This window comes from Pseudonaja textilis, chromosome 3 (assembly GCF_049901715.1).
Source record: "Pseudonaja textilis isolate UNSWEBS1 chromosome 3, rPseTex1.2, whole genome shotgun sequence".
NCBI classification, from domain to species: domain Eukaryota; kingdom Metazoa; phylum Chordata; class Lepidosauria; order Squamata; family Elapidae; genus Pseudonaja; species Pseudonaja textilis.
The window spans coordinates 190,866,652-190,886,832 of record NC_141992.1 but is presented as its reverse complement, the minus strand read 5'-3'; the positions used below and the strand labels follow the sequence as shown (position 1 = coordinate 190,886,832).

Sequence of the window (20,181 nt, the reverse complement as noted above, 5' to 3'; positions counted from 1 at the left end):
TGACCAGTGCTGCAATGTGAGCACCCCAGGTCAGGTCCTCTCATGGTAATTTTTTTCTTTCCTTCTCTCTGTTCCTTTTGCTCACAGGTGGACTGCAATGCTAAACTTGACCCAACAAAGACCACCCTTTTAAAGGTAACCACTGGGACCCAAGCAGAGCTCTTCAGATATGTAAAAAGAGTTCAGGTTTTTGTGAAAAGGACCAGAGAAGGGGTGTCCAATCTTGGCAGCTTTAAGACTTGTGGACTTCAACTCCCAGAAGCATAACTGATGAGGGAATTCTGGGAATTAAAGTCCACATGTCTTGCAGTGCCCAAGGATAGACATCCCTGGACTAGAATGTTTTGATCCAGGTATTACTACTTCGAGCAATGCAACTAGCTGGGAGATGCACTAAGCAAATAGTAGTGAAATCAGAGAGAGGTAGGAAGCTGAAGGCTAGAAGTATGGGAGTCACTCTTCCTTCTCCTTGACTGACAAAAATCAGTGACCTATATTTTTGCACAAGCATTAGGGCTCTTAAATGTAATTAGGGGTCAGTAGGTAATACTACTATGTTTAGAAATTCATCCCATAATTTTAATCCTGCTCAGAGGGAAGCGTGCTGGCTTACGTGGTAAACATGCACCGTTTCATTGATCCACGTCAAGCTTAATACAATAAATACTTAAGAAGGGTTCTAGGGTTGAGAAGTTTCTGCAGGCATTACAAGATTTTTCTGGAACTCAAAGCCTTTGTTCACATCCCACGTTCTATATTTAGTCTTTGAACTAAAATTTGAAAGTTATTGCAAAAGTTTTTCAAATTTCTGTCTAGTTTAGAAGTTGGGCCATGAATCAAAACAGGCCGATGGATTCAAGGGATGGTAGAACAATTGGTTGTCCTGAGTTTTCCCTCTAAATGTAGAGACCTCCTCAAATGCTGTGATTCCAAACAAGAATTGCATTTCGAATCCTGTTATGGTTAATTTAGTTAGTGTATGCCTTTTCAGCTAGTAACTTGCCCATTCTCACAAAGAGATGGTGACTAAATCAAAAAGAGATGAGGGATATTAAATTCAGCAGAATTGTGGTAGACTTCCTACTTTAGTGTCCCCCAGTACAGATGTATCTGACTGGTACGTTCGTGGGGGGGGGGGGGGGGTTTTTTTTTTTTTTTTGTTTTTTTTTTTTTTTCAGAATTCCCAGAATTCTCAAGCAGCTGAGTGGAATTCTGGGAGTTGAAGGCCAACATATCTGAAATCTTTTTTTGCTTCTCACAGTCCAATGATTAAAATCCATTCTTCCCTTGTATAGGGTTGTGGAGTCAAGCTGTGAATTGTGTGTCAGGGCAAGTAAGGTATCATTGAGAGAGGGATTTTTTTTAAAAAAAATAAAACACTACTATTTTTTTTTCCTTTTGCAGATGGCTGACTGTGGTGGTCTTCCTCAGGTTTCCCAGGTGAGAATTGATTTCGGGCAAGAATAGATCATGAGTACTGAGGAGAATGTCATGAGATTTTAGTCTCTTGCAAACCGGACCCATTTATTTAAATATACTGTTTGTGATGGAAAGCAAAATGCTATAGGTAGAATTGAGAGCCATTTTGGGGGTAGCGGTTAAAGTACCTGGCTAGAAAGCAAGAGGTTGAGTTGAAGTCCTACTACCAGCCTTGGAAGCCCTATTTTACTTAGAAGCTTCGAGGCTGCCACATTTTAGTGCCTGGGAATTTGGGAGGGAGGATTTCTTAGAGAGGAGGAAGATTAGACTCAACAACGTTCTTTCTCAGAGAGTCAAGGACAAGTCACCCTGCACCTGGAGAGGAGCATCTGTAAGAAGGTCTCCAGATGGGATGATGATTGATTGGGCCATGTGATGGACTGGTGGGTGCAGGGGATGGAGTTTTGAATTTCAATTGGGAAGGGAAAACCTGGACCTCTCAGATTTGGGTTTTGCCAGGTGTGCCAACATGAGTTCTTCATTAAATTCTTACTTGGGTGAACTTTGTTTCTGACTGCTGAATTTGAGAAATGAGGGAGTTGTATTGGAACACTGACACCTACCTTAGCCATGAAAGCTGGCTGGGTGACTTTGGGCCAGTCACTCACTCATCCCAACTCACCTCACAGGGTTTTTGTTGTGTGGGGAAAAAATAAGAGGAGAAAGTTGTGTTGGGTATATTTATTGCCTTGAGTTATTTGTAAAAAATAATAAAGGCGGGAAGTAAAACACATAACTAGCCAACTAACTAACCAGACTTGGCAATTTGTAACTGTACCAAGGTGACTTCATCATAGGTTTTAGTGTTGGGTGGTAAGAGATATTTAAGCTGGCAGTTCTTCCACAGTATTAAAAGTATCCAATGGATCTGAGAGCTTTTGTTTGGACCGCTCTTTCTCCAAACTCCGTTTTTGAAAATATTTAATAAGAGATAATTATTTCATTCACATGCTACGTTTCTTTTTTTACAGCCTGCCAAGCTTGCTGAAGCTTTCAAATACTTCATTCAGGGAATGGGATACAGTAAGTAGTTGTTGGCTTTAAAAAAAAATTGGCTAAGTTTCCGTAGCAGGTGGGTGTCTGTGTGGCTGAAATTGTGTACTATGCATTCAGTTGGCTTTGTTCTAGAAGTCCCAATAGATCCGGCTGATAGTCTGCTTTGGTCATTGTTCTCTCTGGAGGTTTTGCGATTCTCTTTTCCTCCCGTCTTCTTTCTAAATTATTTCCTCCATTGCAAAACACTTCTAATCGGTAGATTTTTGTCTTGGGATTTTCTATTGTGCTGGTTGGGTAGAAAAACTGCACCAGAGGGCACACAAATAAATCCTATTCTTTGGAGCCTTGCCTATGGTCCCCAGAGCCTCTCCATATATAATTTTTAACGCGATAAAAGTTAATCATCATAAACAAGAGAAATAATTCTGTTAACTCTATAAGAGTAGGGGAAGGAGTGGCAGAACTGGGGGTGGACCAACGGTGCTTTTTCATGAGTTTCTTGTATTTTCTTTTGAAGACATTTTGCTGCTCATTCAAGCAGGTTCTTCAGCTCTGACAGGATAGTGGGGAACAGAAGGATTTCTATTCTTTGCAGACAGCTGGTCATTTGCGTCCTTTTAAAGGGTCACCTGAATGGTGCTCCTGGTTCCTGTGATCCTGAGGGCACAGATAAACCTCCAAGTGCTTCAACGACCCTCTAAAAGGATAAAAATGACAAGCTGTCTGCAAGGAATAGAAATCCTTCCCTTCCCCACTATCCTGTGAGAGCTGAAGGAGCTTCTTGGACGAAAAGCAAAACGTCTTCAAACTAAAATAAAAAAAACAAGTCCAGTTGTCTCCTGGAAAAACAAAAAACACCTTTGGGACAACCATGACCTGGATGACTTGAGAACCTCTACAGACGTTTAACTGGGGGTGGAGTTAAAAAAGGGATTAATTGAGAACAGGGATCTTCAAACTTGGCGAGTTTAAGACTTGTGGACTTCAACTCCCAGAATTCCTCCTTCAGTCATGTTAGCTCAGGAATTCCGGGAGTTGAAGTCCACAAGTCTTAGACTTGCCAAGTTTGAAGACGCTTGGTCTAGAACCTCTATGTAGCCACACTAGGTCCAAAACCCCCTTGAATTTTGGGGGGGCCTCTAATTCCAAGCAGGCACTAACCATTAGTTGAGAAGATTCCTGTTCATAGTCATGAATAGTAATATATCAGATTAATTGGACCTTCACGTTAATTAGACTTGATCTTTGATGTCTGACAATAATAAAGGCAAATAAAACAAATGTATTTCTTATCCTGATCTTACTCACACTTTGATCCGAGGCCTAATTTGGTTCTCGGCTCAAAAAAAAAAACCCGCATGCAATGCATACACACAGAGGCACGTACCCCCTTCTCCATTTTTAAATAATCTTCCTCGCAAATTAAGGTACCTCCCGTGTAACCGCGAGTTTTCTGTTGACAGTGCCTTCCGCAAGCATGACCAGGCTAATGCGGTCCCGCACGGCTTCCGGTTCCAGCGTCACATCCACGGAAGGGAACAGGAGCAGAGCCCACACCGGGGAAGGTGCCCGAAGTCGGTCTCACACAGGCGAAGGGCCCAGGAGCAGAGCCCAAACTGGGGACACTCCCCGGAACCGTGCGGGCACAGACATCGAGCTGAGTTCTAATGCTGCCAAGACCAGTGGACAGTCGAGCCCCAAGTCGATGGAAGTCTCCTGTTAAAACGATGCCGGCTTAGTCCAAACCAAGATCAAGCAGCAGCCTCAGGCTGCGCGTTGCAATAATTAACCAAAGGGTTCCCCCCATAACAAATGGATCGCTGCCCCTCCCTTCTCCCCAAATCCATAGGGACCAATAAAAAAAAAAGAGAAAAAAAAAACCACCATCTTAGATGCTCTCTTTCCCTAATCAAAATGGCTGATCTTTCCAGCTTACTCCTAGATGGCTTTAACACTCATCCAGTTATTGATCTAATCTTTTTCTTTTTTTTTAAGATCCAGGATCGCAACCTATTACTGTCTTGTCTTTTTCGGAATGCGATTGCCTGAAGCTCGTGTGTCATCTCTGGCTCTTCTTTTCTGCCCAGTTCTAAAAACGAAACAATATTTTTTTTTTCCTCCCTCCAGTCTGATTTTAAGGCAAAGGTCTCCAAACTTGGCAAGACTTTGTGGACATAGCCTGGCTGAGGAATTCTGGGAGTTGAGGTCCACAAGTCTTAAAGTTGCCAAGTTCGAGGGCCCCTGTTTTAAGGCTTCATTGTGGAAGGCGAGATGGGGAAGAAAGAAAAAACAGTGGGAGGTTTTTTTTTTAAAGCCTTCAGCCTCCGCTCTGACCAGACCTATTCCTCAAAGGGAGCTGGGTGACTGGCTTACGTGAATAGCATCCAAGGCTCTTTAATTTGCTACACCCCGACATTAAAAACGGGGAATCGGATACAACCTGGAGGCAAAACCCCCACCGACGAAATCTCTCTCAGGCAGACCTGAAAACTTAGCTGTGGTCCTTTCATGCTGCTATATTCAGACCAGAGTTAAGGTTTCAGGATTCTTAGAAACAGCACCACATTTGGTCTTAAATAGACCAAATTGCAGTTGCAGTTCAACGGGTGGCCATTTAAGAAGCCGCAGCAACAGATAGTAAAGCTGTTCTCTTTACTGTAATTAAACCACTTTGGGTGTTGCAAGCTTTCCTGCAGGGATACACCCACCCACCTATCACACTCGCTCACCTCCCTGATATTTTGCTTCCCCAATAATTTTGGGCAGAAGTATCTCGTTCTTGAATTGACACGAGCAGTAAATTAAGACAGTGGAAATCGTGTATAGTGGTCAGTGAGAACTATATAAAAAAAAAAAAGGTTCACCAAACATTGGAGGAAGAGGCAAGGCTGTAATAGAGATTTAGTCAGATGATTGTAAAAAGTAGATTATATTGATTCTACAATTGAAAAGCTACTTTGCCGATGTCTGCAGCGCTTACACGGTGGGAAGCTTATGAGCAAGACAGCTCAACAGGTTTCTAGCGTAGATGAGAATTCTAGTTTTTTATAGGAACATAATTGTATCTATTTTTCCACCAGCTTGATCTGTTTGCTACTTCACAAAACTTTAATATAGCTAATGAATTTTGGAGATTGAGCATTTGCCTCATTTAGCATCTCTGGAGCTGAATATCTGAGGTAGTTCACGAGAACTGATTTCTTTTACCCTAGGTTTAAGTACCTGGGTTTGTTCTCGTTTTTTTTTTCTTCAAATGACAACTTCAGAGTTTCCTGGAAAGTTCATAATGAGGAATAGCAGATCGTAGTAGAGAGGCTCAACTTGCCTATTTGGGGGGGAAAGTTTATTAATGAATTATTTGTATTTATTTTAAACAAAATAAATTTGTAACTTTGCAGTGTTTGGTGTTTATTTCTGGTCCAGAACAGTGTGTGAAGGGGGTGGGGGGGAAGAGGAGAAATATTTTTCATTAAAAATAACTGAATGAGCAGAACTTTTTTAAAAAAATCTTTAAAAGACTTTCTTTTTCTTCCCTTTCCTTTCTTTCCTTTCTTTCCTTCCTTCCATTATTTCTTGTCTTTTCTTTCTTTCCTTCCTTTTCCTTTCTTCTTTCCTTCCTTTCTTTCCTTTCTTTGCCTTAGGTGCTAGGAAAGGTGCGTCAGGATTACAACTAAGCTAGTTTCCAACCGATATCCTTGCATATCTGGAGGATGGCAGCTTACTGAAGGGCATCTAGTTAGGCCTGTTATGAAAGGATAAAAAGGGGGCTTAAGTAGCTATAAATTGGCATTTGAACAACCTGGGACACGTGAAACCTGAGCAATTGGTGACTTGCCAATTCCAAGCATATGAGATTAGTGGCATGCAGAGGTTGAAGACATGGTCACCTTGTCCACTGATTTGTCTTTGCCACTCGAAAACAGCCCTTCTGGGGGGAAACCAGAAGGCACAGTTTGTTGACTTTCAAGGCTTCTACAGCAGGGGTCCCAAATGGGTGGGATTCAAATCTTTTAACAACCGGTTCTGTGGGCGTGGCTTAGTTGGTGGACATGGCTTGGTGGTCCTGTTATTGGCTGGGTGTGGCCAACTCAATATCACTCACATCGAGGCACGCATCTCCTCAACTGGCGTCTCATGACTGTGGGGATGCTGCAACAGTCGTAAGTGTGAAAAATGGTCATAAGTCACTTTTTTCAGTGCTACTGTAACTTTGAATGGTCACTCCACACAAGCAAAGCACCAGCAAAGGAGGGGGAAAACCTCCAGAGAAGTTCCCGAGACAGGAAGTCTAGTCCTGCCAAGAATGTAATAAGGGTTAACGGAGAGGCGGTTTCTGTAAGCAACACCAGAATGTTTCCTTCCTGCCTCCCTTACAGGATTAGGCCAGTAATTTCTTCTAACAACTGGTTCTCTGAACTGCTTAGAATGTTAACAACCGGTTCTAGCGAATAGGTGCGAACTGGTAGAATCTCACCCCTGGTCCCAAATCCCTGGGCCGAAGATTGGTTTCTGGTCCACGGCCTGTTAAGAACCAGGCCACACAGCTGCAGGCAAGCAAGCAAAATTTCTACACAGATATGGGATGTAGGTTGCGTGTGACATCCTCCTCCTCCCCCGCCGGTCCATAGAAAAATTGCCTTCCACAGAACTGGTCCCCAGTGCAAAAAAAGGTTGGGGAAACCGATCTCCCAGAATTCCCAAGCCAGCCTTGCCATCTTCAAGTTGAAAAAGCTGTTCAGGGAAGCAATGTCCTAGCATCGCTCCTCCTTCCTTTATGCACCGCTCAGAAATGCAGGTTGTGGATTGGATAGAAAATCCCCATTTTTCTCTACGTAATTTCTCACACGTCTCGGCCCACCGCTGGTTCGCCCAAACAGACAACAGGCTAGTAACTTTTTGTGAGCTTCTTTTGCAAAGTGAAGTGCCGCTATGAACTGAACTATCCGAAATAGGCAGGAGAAGGGGAAGGCAAACGGGTTCAAAAATTAAATATCCCATGAGTTCCTTTGCAAATGCTCATCCGCGGCATTTCTTTATTGCAACTTTGTGCCTGATAGATCGGAAACCTGATGGTAAAAAATTGGTTTAGTGTCTCTTTCACGCAGCTGCAGATACACGCAAAGACCTTTTAGCGGCTTGCTTTCCAACCATGATTTCCCAGCGTCCCTTCTAAAATCCACAGATTGAGCCAAAGGTAGCTTTGAACCACCATGGAGGGAGACGGAGGGGGGAGAAGGCAGAGAGAGAAAGAAGAAAAAGCACAGAGAGAGAGGAGAGAGAAAAAAGAGGAGAAAGAAATGAGAGGAGAGAGAAAGCAGAGAGGAGAGAAAGCAGAAAGAAAGAGGAGAGAGAAAGAGAAAGCAGAGAGCAAAGAGGAGAGAAAGCAGAGAAGAGAGAAAGAGAAAAAGGAGAGAAAGGAGAGAGAGAAAGAGGAGAGAGCAGAGAGAAAGGAGAGAGAAAACAGGAAAAGAAAGGAGAGAGAGCAGAGAGGAGAGAAAGGACACACACACAGAGAGAGAGAGAGAGCTTCCTTCTCACCTGCCCCAGGAGAAACAGTTGCAATAACAACAACAAAAGCCCCCAACCTTTTATTATTAATTTTTAACCCTCTGTAAAATCAGAGTAGTAAGACATTGTAGGTCACGGCAGCTTGTTTTTCCTCTTGTTCTTCTCTCCCTCCTTCCCTCCCTCCCTCCCATCAACTCCTGTCAAGTTAATTAGCAATTTCGGAGTAAGCATGATAATGAGCTAAGTCAGCAAAGATGTCATTGGGGTTCTTGCAGCTCAGATTGCAGAAACAGGCATTAATCCACATGATTTTCCTGGAAAAGTCGGTCCCTTCCGGACAGTGAAAATGGACTTCGATGGTCTTGGATTTGTAGGGGCTACAGCAACGGTCATCCAGACAAAGGCCACAGTACTTGGGCCTGTAGCTGACCTTACTTGTGCACCCAGAGAGCGTATAGTTCATGGGCTCCTCTCCTCTGTACACTGCTAAGCATTTCTTCCCAGGCTACAAGATGGGGAGAAAGAGAGAGACAAAGAGAATTAATCATGGATGGTGCAAATTCGATCAAGTTGTCCCAAACGGACATCCTTTCAAGCTTTTCAAAAAAAAGAAAAAGAAAAGAAAACTTAAAGGCAGTCTTTAACTTATGACCATAACTGAGCCTAAAATTTCTGTTGCAGGAATAGGATATGTCTAGTCCAGTGGTGGAATTCAAAAATTTTTACTAGCGGTTCTGTGGACGTGGTGGCTTGGTGGGCATGGCAGGGGAAGGATACTATAAAACCTCCAGTCAGAGGTGGTATTTGCCGGTTCTCCGAACTACTCAAAATTTCCGCTACCGCTACTCCAGAACTGGTCAGAACCTGCTGAATTCCACCTCTGGTCTAGTCTAGAGAAAAGAAGGACTAGGGGAGATGTGATAGCAGTCTTCCGATATCTAAGGAGCTGCCACAAAGAAGAGGGAGTCAAGCTATTCTCCAAAGCAGCTGAAGGCAGGACGAGAAGCAATGAGTGGAAACTAAACAAGGAGAGAACCAGCCTTAGAACTAAGGAGGAATTTTCTGACAGTTAGAACAATTAATCAATGGGACAGCTTGTCTCCGGAAGCTCCAACACTGCAGGTTTCTAAGGAAAGAGTGGACAACCATTTGAAGTTGACTCAGCCTTCCATCCCTCTGAGGTCCATAAAATGAGGACCCAGATTGTTGGGGGGCGGGCAATATGTTGACTCTGTAAACTGCTCAGAGGATTCTGTAAAGCAGTGGCCTCCAACCTTTTGGGCACTAAGGACCGGTTCCATGGAGAGGGGTTTTTCTGTGGACCGGAGGGCCCATGGTTTTGTGTGCTGCCTGCATCCCACAGATGGATCTTCGCTTATTCGCACAGACCGCTTTCTGACATGCCGCAGACCAGTGCCAATCCAGGGATCGGGGGGTTTGTGGATCCCTGCTGCAAAGTTCTATGGAACAGTACATAAGTCTTATTGCTATTGTCATGCCCCTGTTAGAATCTGACTCTGAGGGAGTGGGGGAACAGCCGACAGGGAGTGGAAGTGTGGCCCCTGAGGTTGTGGAGGAAACTGGGGAAGGAGACAGGCCGGCTGGGCAGTCAGAGGAAGACCCAGGCCCATCCCCTCTTCATCCTAGGGCAGGGAGAAGTGGATAAGGGAGAAACATGAATGGCGTGGTCTACGGGGGAGGAATCCCCTTCATGGGCTGCAGCTGTGAGGACTGTTTAAAAGGACAAACTGTGCATGGCCCAGTGCTGGAAACAAAGTGTGAAATAATCCTGGTCTTTCAGTTCTTATCTGAGTTCTGGCGTCCTTCCCAGTGTGTGTATTTCGATATCTGTGGACGTCTTCAAGCCCTTTTCCTGCCTTGTCTCGTTAATTGCTTCAGTGTGGTTTGTGTTGTTTTTTTCTATTTATATTTTATATGTATTTTGTGTTTGAACGGCATTTCTTCCTTTTCGCAACTGTTCGTGATGGAGTTTTTTCTCCAGTCAATGATAATTGGATCTTAGAGGCCAAGTTGAAGGTATTAAAGGGACTTCACCTGTTTTTGTGACTTTGTTGCTTTTGTATCCCACCCTGGGTCATCATATCCTATTTGTCTGAAATGGTATAAAGTTTCCTGCTTGAACAGGGTGTTGGACTAGAAGACCTCCAGGGTCCCTTCAGATTCTGTTACCCTCCACCTTTCCCATATGGGTGTGTGTGTGTGTGTGTGTGTCAAACCCTGATCAAACTCCCACCGCAGCCCTGATTTCTCCTCTCCAAAAGTTGCATGTGATTTCCCCCAATTGACCTAGTCTTACACCAGGGGTCTTCTAACTTGACCATTTTAAGACTTGTGGACTTCAACTCCCAGAATTCCTCCTCCAGTCATGTTAGCTCAGGAATTCTAGGAGTTGAAGTCCACAAGTCTTAAACTTGCCAAGTTTGAAGGCCCTTGTCTAACATAGTAGACATACCTTAATGTGCCTGGTGAGGTTCACCTCGCATGGACGCAGATCGCAGAGGCGGCTCTCTTTCATAAACCGGCACTGGGCGTTATCATTGGAGATCCTTGTGGAAATGCCCATTCCACAGGTCTTGGAACAAGGACTCCAGGCAGACGTTTGCAGGATACAGTTCTTCTGCCATGTTTCAGTTTCTCCTCCATAAACTGACAAGCAAAGGCATTGATGAGATTAGGTGAAGTTTTGGTACCAGTCCTTGTTATGACTCCCCTCCAAAATTCCAACGAACAAAACAGAAAGCAGCCGTTTCAAATTAAATCAAACAGAAAGAAGTCTTACAAGATAACGGCTGGCAGGAAACTCAATCCACAGCATAAATCTTTACTCTGTCCGGCAAACCAGTCCTGGCAATAAATCTCTAGTCTCAGAGCTTCTTGCTGAAATGTCCTCACTCAAATAAGTCACTTTGTACCTGGCAAAATGTACCAGCCCAGCTGTGTCCTTTTATACTCATTGAGGCAACGTGCTAATTTACTGACTCGCTCTCCTCATTCACTCCAGCTGATTTTGCTTTCTCAACCGTCTTCTGTTTTTTACATTTAACCACAAATTTTCCAAGTTCTCCACTAGAAGACTCTCTCAAAACTTCCCTGTCAGCCATTCCCGGCTGTTGATCAGATAAGGAACCAGAGGAGGTCAAAGGTCCTGACAATTCTAATACATCAGGTCTGTCATCCTTTGTCACATCCATCTCCTCATCCTGGTTACCAGTCCAATCACTGAGCCATGCCGGCTCATATTTTTCTGCCATGACCTCCTCACTTGAACTCATATCAGTCACAGGAGCTGAATCCAAGCCCGGAGCCACAACAAGTCCTTATGAAGAGAATGTCTAGGGCAGCGGTGGCTAACCGTTTTGGGCTCCCATGCTGATAACAGCACAAGCGCTTGCCTGCTCGTGCTCACGTGCCATCACCCAATGTGCACGAGCCCCCCCATGCCTCCTGCGCATGTGCATGCAACTCATGTATTTCACACTGCGTGCTTCTGCACATGCGACCCACATTGCCTGCTTCTGCGCATATGTGCATAACCCCCCCCAGGCACGCTGTGTGTTTTTGTGCATGCGCAAGTGTCTCCTGTGCACTGCTGCGCCCCCACACATGCATGCCAGATAATTGACAATCAGCTGTCGGGCAGGCAGTGCACATGTATGCGCAGTAGACCTTTTCTGGGCTAGTGCTCGTGTGCTGGCAGTAATGGCTCTGCGTGCCACTTCCAGCATACATGCCATAGGGTCTCCACCACAGGTCTCAGGAGAACCTCAGTCATCCAGGGCAGGGTTGTCCCAAAGGTGCTTTTTCAGGAGGCAACTGGCCTCCCTTTTTTGCTTGAAGACATTTTGCTTGTCATCCAAGAAGCTTCTTCAGTTCTGGCATCCAGGTCATGGTCGTCCCAAAAGGTGGGTTTTTTTTTTCGCAAAAGGCAACTGGACTTCCTTTGTCCTTGCCTGAAGAGGTTTTGCTTCTCAAGAAGCTTCTTGGATGAGATGTGAAACCAAGCAACAACAAAGAAAGTGGACTTGTCTTCAGCACTCTCTTGTACTGCAGTGAGTCTTGGACCCTTTACACATGGAAGGAGAGAAAGTTGAACACCTTTTGTAGGCGCTGTCTCTGATGTATTCTTGGCATCACCTGGCATGACAAAGTTCCAAACAGAGCAGTCTTGGAACGTGCTGGAATTTCTAACATGTATGTACTATTGAAACAGCGACATCTACGCTGGCTTGGGCATGTCGTGAGGATGGCTGATGGGCAGATTCCAAAAGACCTCCTGTATGGAGAATTTGTGCAGGGAAAGCGCTCTAGAGGGAGACCACGGCTGCGATATAAGGATATCTGCAAGAGGGATCTAAGGGCCTTGGGAATGGACATCAATGGCTGGAAAACCTTGACTTCTGATCGTTCAGCCTGGAAGCTAAAGACGCAGCATGGCCAATTCAAAGAAATATGCCATCAGACTTGAAATTCTAGACCTAGAAAACCTAGAACTACGCCGTCTTTGGTCTGATCTAAGTATAGTATATAAAAGTATACATTGTAATGTCCTATCTGTCACTGAATACTTCAGCTTCAACCAAAACAATACAAGAGCAAACAATAGATACAAACTCAAGGTTAATCGCACCAGACTTGACTGCAGAAAATACGACTTCAGCAACAGAGTGGTCAATGTCTGGAATACTCTACCCGACTCTGTGGTTTCTTCCCCAAACCCCAAAAACTTTAACCTTAGACTATCTACTATTGACTTCACCCCTTTCCTAAGAGGTCTGTAGGGGGCGTGCATAACTGCACCAATGTGCCTACCATCCCTGTCCTATTGTTTCTTTTATTTTTCTTATATTTTTCTTATTTCATGTATTCATAACTATGTTTATACTTATACCTGTTATCATCGCTTGACAAATAAATAAATAAAAAAAAAGAGACACTCATTTGGCAGGCTGAGGCAAAGAGGCAGTCACGGAACCAGTGAAATCTGGGGACAGACTGGATCTGACCTCAGTGTGGAAGGGATTGCCACTCTCGAATTGGCCTTTTTAGCCACACTAGATGCTCTTTTAGGACCTCTTTTCAGAACATGATACCATAGTCTCTTGAGATTGAAGGATGCCAAGACCAAAGAAAGTCCAGTTGCCTTTTGAAAAACCATCTTTGGGACAACCATGGCCTGGCTGACAGAACTGAAGAAGCTTCTTGGATGAGAAGCAAAATGTCTTCAAGCAAAAAGAAAGTCCAGTTGCCTCGTGAAAAAGCACCTTTGGGTCTCTTCATGAGCTTTTGCACATCATGACACATGGGTACACCCTTTTTTTCTGTAAGTCTTCAAGACAGTTCTGGCTTGTGCCTGCTTGGACTAGTCCATGCAACCATCTTGGCAACATTCCTCAGAAGTGATTTGCCATAGAGTTCCTCCTACAGCTGGGAGAGAGTGACTAGCCCAAGGTCACCCATCCAGTTTCATAATTTGTTGTGGTTAGCTGGCAGCAGATGCGGATGGCTGAGGACAGCGAGGACTCAGATAGGGCCAGGACCATTAGGGAATGGACTGCTGCTTTCAGAGATTGTGGGAGCTGGCAGCAGTGATGAGGAGGTTCCCAAGGAGCCTGTGCCAAGTGAACATGCACGCAGGATTGCTCACAGGAAAGAGCAGCTGCAACAACTTGGGAGTAAGGCTGCAAGGTAATGGCCCTTCCTTCAAGAAGATAAAAGCCAGCTGTGAAGTGAACGTTCTTTGCAGGAAGCAAAGACGTTTTGAAACTCAGCCTCTTGGACATTACAGTTGATATTTGAAGACTCTTGTATTGTGAAATATTTCATATCTGTGATTCTTGGCAATCTTGCACAGTTTTGGCAAGGTTTGTGCTTATCAAAGTTAATTAGTTTGCTGCAGCCTTTTAACCTGGGATTTGTAACACTCATTAAAAGGTTTCTGTTCCCTTTAGTTATTGCTTGTTTTATTGGGAAAGGGTTTGGGTCAGAACATAATAAAAACAGGCATGATTTTGTAACTCACAGCCTGATTAACAACATACATGTGTTAAATTAATGTGCCAGGCTTTTCCCAAACAAAGAAACCTTATATGAGCCATGGTGGTGCAGTGGTTAGAGTGTAGTACTGCAGGCTACTTCTGCTGACTGCCGGCTGTCTGCAATTTGGCAGTTTGAATCTCAGCAGGCTCAAGGCTGAATCAGCAGGCTCAAGGCTGAATCCTTCCAAGGTAGGTAAAATGAGGATCCAAAATCGTTGGGGCTAATAGGCTGACTCTGTAAACTGCTTAGAGAGGGCTGTAAAGCACTGTAAAGTGGTATATAAGTCTAAGTGCTATGGCCATTGCTATTTCAAAGGCTTAATGTGGTCATCTGGTTCTCCAAAGGTGCTACAACAAGGGCTGAGTTCTCACAACATGATGAACGACAACCAACCCATTCTCACTTTTTATGCAGCCTAAAATTCCATACTTTGTGACAATACTTCTCAGCCATGGCAACATGAAAATGGGTGGACTTCAACTCCCAGAATTCCCCAGCCAGCAACAGTTTCATGGAGTTTAATCCAAGCTTTCAAGCCAGCTTCCTATAATTGCTTGGTTTCCCTTACCCCACCTTACCTGCTGAAGAGATATGCCGTGGAGATGTCTTCCTGGCTTTCTTTGAATAATCGCAGACCCATTCTTCACAGCATTCACCCTTGACCTTAATCTGCTTCGGGTATGGGCACCAAACGAGGGGTGGCTTGGAGTCAGTACACAGGGGAATACAACCCACATCCCCGTTGATGCAACTGCAGTTATATTTGCAATTGGGCTGGAAGTTCTCCCCATTGTTGTACCTGATTCCATTGAGAAGACAGCCCACGCCGACCATTTCTACAAAGACAACAAGGACCATCAGCAAAAGGTTGGTGAGAAGGACAACACTTTGGCTTGTTTGGAAAGACACTCTGTCTAGTAAGCTTTGTGCTTTAGGTGTTAATATATTTCATTCATAATAACTGTGATGACCCAGAGTGGGATACAAAAATAAACACAGTCACAAAAGCAGCTTTTATTCCTTCACTTTGCTTCAAAGCTCCAAATATCCTTGGTTGGAGACAAAAAAAAACAACTCCCCCACAAGCAGTTCCAAAAAGGAGGAAATGCCATTTAAACCAAAAATGCCTAAATTATAAAGAGTTAAAAACAACACAAACCATACTGAAGCAGTTAAGGGAACCAGACAAGATAAAGTCTTGAAAATGTCCCCAGATATCGGAACACACACTGGGAAGGATACCAAACTCAGAGAGGAATGACACACTAGAGATATTGCCATGCTTTGTTTCCAGAACTGGCCCATACGCATGGCCATCCTTTTAATCAGTTCTCACAGCTGCAGCCCATGTAGAGGATCAAGGCCCTTTCCTCCCCGATAGACCATGCCATTCATGTCTCTCTCTTATCGTCTCCTCCCTGCGTGCCCTAGAATGGAGAGGGGATGGGCCTGGGTCTTCCTCTGACTGAAGACCCAGCTGGCCTCTGCCCTTCCCCAGTCTCCTCCTCAACCTCCGGAGCCACACTTCTACTCCCTGTCAGCTATTCCTCCTTTGTCATTTAATGACCTTGCAAGATGGAGTCGGGGCACCTGAATAGAGCTGAGTGTTTACTGGCCGGATGCCCTTCATGTCGACAATGCAGAGTTTTGCAGCAGAGATATTCTCACTATGCCCAGAGAGAGAAATATCTGCCTCTACCTAGGATTGAACTCACAGCCTCCTGATTGTGAGGCGAGAGCTCCACCACCAGGCCACTGCATCATTCTCCTTCTTGATCACCATGATGAAGCATAATATATTATTGAAATAAACCTAATTCAGATGCAGTTAGGGGCTGGCACCTAAGAGGCACAACACTTGCATGTGAATCTGGAAAGAGCTGCAGCCGCTTTAAAAAGTTGCATTAAAATGGCCCTGCTTTCATGGTTGCTCAGAGCCACTCCCCTAAAGAAGAAGTAGCAGAATTTGATTAGTATACGGGTCAACGTTTTGTGCCTTTTCAAACAAAAAAAAAAAAGATATTTACTTCACTTACGTGCACACACTCCTATTTCGTACCTAGGTGCATCTCTGCTGTAGTCACAGTACAGCCCCCTGTGAGTATCACAGATGTCCATCTCGGTGCACTTTTCCCCAATTTGCTTGGCGCACATCTTACAGCACTCACAGCCATCCGTAAGCAGGCTGACCCCTAAGGGACAAAGGGGTGCTGTCGTTGGACATTCACATGGCCATTTACAGTACTGTGTTCGGGTGTAGACTTCGGTCGCTGAAGAGATGACAGGTGGTGATGTGGTAGTAACAGTGGTGATGGCATTCTGGGGAAACACCTATGCAACAAAGAGACAATTAGAAATCCACACGTCTTAAAGTTACCACGGTTGAGAGAGATCGAAAAACACCGAATTAAGGTCAGGCCTCAAAAGCCAAGAATGACACATGGAGTTATTTCCGAGGAGTTGTTCACCTACAAACAGAATCTTCCCAGATTAAAGCATTTATCTGCATAACTATTAGATATATTATGTGAACTGCTAGAGAGGGTTCACCTTCACACTCTTTCTGCCTACCCAGACATTCCAAGCTGTGCTGCCTCTTTGCCTTCTGCGAAAATGTTCCTCCCTCTTACACTTCCAGATTATGTTCCACCACATCTTCGGGGTGTAAAAAAATAAATAAAAGCATAAATCCATGAAGGATCAGGTGCCTAAATTACACCTTAAGTTAGTTAAAGACCAGCTGATAGAAAGAGGACAATTGAAGAACAGGAGTTCCTATATGGAGTCAGCTACCCAGGAGTGGTATTCAGCAGGTTCTGACCAGTTCTGGAGAACCAGTAGCAGAAATTTTGAGTAGTTTGGAGAACCAGCAAATGCCACCTCTGATTGGCCCCCACCTCCATCTATTCTCTGCCTCCCGAGTCTCAGCTGATCGGCTGGGTCTTCTTTTGTTGCCCTGCAGAGGAGAACGGAGCTGGAAAACAGGTTAGTGGGGTGGGGAGGGAATGGGATTTTGCAGTAACCTTCCCCTGCCACACCCACCAAGCCACACCCACCAAGCCACGCCATGGCCACCAAGCCATGCCCACAGAACTGGTAGTAAAAAATAATCGAATCCTACCACTGCAGCTACTATGTAGACAAAGGGGCCTGTTGAGCTGAGTTGGGTGTTCAAACCATCCATGACCTGGTGACTTAAACCATGCTCCTCTTTAAGACGGATATTTTTTGTGGAGTCCCTGATGCTTTCTGAATGTGATTGCTTTCTTGCAGACATTTCATTACCCAACAAGATAACATCATCAGTTCTGAAGATGTTATCCTAGTTGGGTAATGAAACTTCCTCCCTCCCTCCCTCCTTCCTTTCTGGTGGGGCAAAGAAACAACCAAGATTTGTTGCTTCATATATCCAAGTCTCCACATTTCAGCCCTAAGCTACCCATAGTTTCTTCTATTAGATTCCTTTTCAAACAAGGATATTTCTTACAAAATATCTAAAAAGGGGGGAAGTCTTCCATCATCTAATTGCACCCAAAATCTTGAACCGGAGGAAAATAATTCTTCATTGAATTCACTGAACATGAATTCTTCATGCTACAAGTTAACAGATGAACGATTTCTGATCCAAAGAAAATACAAATGTAACAATGTAAGTGCATTATACAGCCTTAGTAAGGCCACACCTGGGATACTGCATCCAGTTTTGGTTACCACGTTACAAAAAAGAAGTTGAGATTTTGGGAAAAATGCAAAGAGCAGCTAAGACGATTAAAGGCCTGGAGACGAAAACATATGAAGAACAGATGCAGGATGTGGGTATGGCTGGTCAAGAGAAAATTAAGGACTAAGGGGAAACAATAGCAATATTCCAGTATTTGAGTGGTTGCCACAAAGAAGAGGGAATCAAGCTACTCTCCAAAGCACCTGAAGGCCGGACAAGAAACAATGGATGGAAACTAAGCAACCTGGAAATAAGGAGAAACTTCCAAACAGAACAATTAACCAGTGGAATGCTTCATCACTGGATGTTTTGAAGAAGAGACTGGACAGGCACCGGTCTGGAATGGTATAGGGTCTGCTGCTTGAGCAAGGGGTTGGACTAGAAGACCTCCAAGGTCCCTTCCAGCTCTATTCTGGTTGATTGCATCATTGTGGCAAGCCAAACAATGTCAAGTTTTACAAACAGAACATCAGATTTTTGCCACAAGGATCCAACCATCTTGAACATTTTAACCCTATAAATGCCTGTATGGTGCCATAGAACTTTAGAGGCTATTTATACAGCTCTGCATTTATTTCATCACGAATCTTTGCGACGCCTAGGTGATTTACAATTGTATGTCCATTGAAACGTTCATGAAATTTCAGCCCAGCCTTAATACAAGAACTTCTGCTGCTTTGAGTTAAAATGTCCTTTCTTGAATGCCCTGCAGAAGAGGCCTGTCCCTTTCTCATTTTCTCATCCTCCTTTTTGAAAGGGGTCAAAGCTTGCTTTTTTCTTCCTCAAAATGTCCTGCTACAATGCCATAATGACTCTACCGGTTTCCATTTCAAGCAGGAATTGGAGTTAATTGGTTTACTTTCAAATGGCATAGAAAAGAAGTTTTATTCTTCTGTTTGAAGAGGCCAAAGTTCCCCTTGCCTGGGCAGTCAATTCCTTTTGCTCATGGCATTTAAAACCAATTTGCCATAGTTCCTGGATTTTATCAAAGCTTTGAAGGCCCAAAGTGAAGCTAAGGTCAAGCGGAAGACAAAAAAAAACCATGACCGTGCAATTTGATTCCATTTCTTTTGATCAGTCCTGTATTTTGGGCTAATCATTACCTTTTCTTTGGCTTGAATAAAAGCAAGATGGCTGACCTTCCCTTCAAGAGGATCGGGTGATTTGAGGATAAAACATCAGATAATATCCCGAGGGCTGAATTGCAAAGAAAGACAGCAATTTGCCCCAAATAGACTCTGTAGTCTAATATTTTTTTCTTTTCAGAGCAGGAACATATGTGGAACAGTTTTGTGTGTGTGTGTGTGTGTCAGAAAAGTCAAGATGGCTGCTTTGGATACACTGTCACAACCACCATCTTGACTTTTCCTAAGCTTGCATTTTCCAGGGTGCCTCATCCTGAGAGTTACTGCCACATGGGGCATCTTCTAAGTTACTGATTCATCCCTCAGCAGTCATAGTATATCATTACTCCCCTCTTCTTTGAGATGCTGATCTCTCTCTCTGTAAATGTCTCCTCTTGCCCTTCTCTTCCTTGGTCCTTCACCCAAGCAGTCCCATATTTATTTTCCAGACCAGAAGTTCTACCAACACAGAGTGGTTCCTTGTGTCTAGCCTCCTTCTGTTCTCTAGGTTCTTCCCCCCCAAGCTAGCTAGATATCAAGCTAGACGGATATGACCTCATTGATGACCCTTACTCTGTCAAGGACCTTGGAGTACTCATATCAAACAACCTAAGTGCCAGAACTAACTACGGCAAACAAAATCTTTGCTTGACCAATAGTCAAATAGCTGTATTTGAGTTATATTCAAATACAGCTCATCTGTCTGGAATCTGCATTGTATATCAGACATTAATACAATTGAGCAAGTACTCCACTCCTCTGCTCTCAACAGAATACCCTACACCACGATGCTTGAGATTTTGGGCTTGGACAACCTAGAACTACGCCGGCTACGGTCGGACTTAAGCGTAGTACACAAAAGTATCTGGTACAACACAATAGCACACAATAACACCAGCACACAATAGATACAAACTCAATGTAAACCGCTTCAAACTTGATTTGCAGAAAGTCAGACTTCAGCAACAGAGTGATCAATGCCTGGAACGCACTACCTGTTGTTACATCCTCTTCTTCATCCTTAAACCTCAAACTATCCACTATTGTCCTCACCCCATTCCTAAGAGGTCTGTAAGGGGCATGCATAAGTGCACAATCATGCCTACTGTCCCTATCCTATTGTCCCCATTTATTTGTCCCTATTTCCTGTATTCATACTCATGTTTATACTTATACCTGTTATCTTGTAAGCAATGGACAAATCAAATAAACAAACATACATACATACATACATACATACATACATACATAAAATCCGTAGCTATTTCTGGGATCCAATGATTCTTTCGAAAACAT

The 20,181-nt window shown here is 44.0% G+C and overlaps 2 protein-coding genes across 3 annotated transcripts in view; one reads left to right on the top strand and one right to left on the bottom strand.

Moving 5' to 3' along the window:
- Nucleotides 1-5,872, top strand: part of NDRG1 (N-myc downstream regulated 1) — an 82,791-nt gene extending 76,919 nt beyond the window's left edge. For both annotated transcript variants that reach the window (XM_087931730.1, XM_087931731.1), the window contains 4 exons: nt 88-135; nt 1,405-1,440; nt 2,451-2,502; nt 3,939-5,872. In XM_087931730.1, the coding sequence (XP_087787856.1) occupies nt 88-135; nt 1,405-1,440; nt 2,451-2,502; nt 3,939-4,198 (396 nt within the window). In that variant the 3' untranslated portion in view covers nt 4,199-5,872. The remainder of the gene's footprint in view (nt 1-87; nt 136-1,404; nt 1,441-2,450; nt 2,503-3,938) is intronic.
- Nucleotides 5,873-8,048: 2,176 nt separating this feature from the next.
- CCN4 (cellular communication network factor 4) overlaps nt 8,049-20,181 on the bottom strand; it is a 34,025-nt gene continuing 21,892 nt past the window's right edge. Inside the window, exons 2-5 of the mRNA XM_026703679.2 lie at nt 16,077-16,371; nt 14,619-14,876; nt 10,457-10,650; nt 8,049-8,488 (exon numbers count right to left, since the gene is read on the bottom strand). Of these exons, the coding sequence (XP_026559464.2) occupies nt 8,189-8,488; nt 10,457-10,650; nt 14,619-14,876; nt 16,077-16,371 (1,047 nt within the window). The 3' untranslated portion in view covers nt 8,049-8,188. The remainder of the gene's footprint in view (nt 8,489-10,456; nt 10,651-14,618; nt 14,877-16,076; nt 16,372-20,181) is intronic.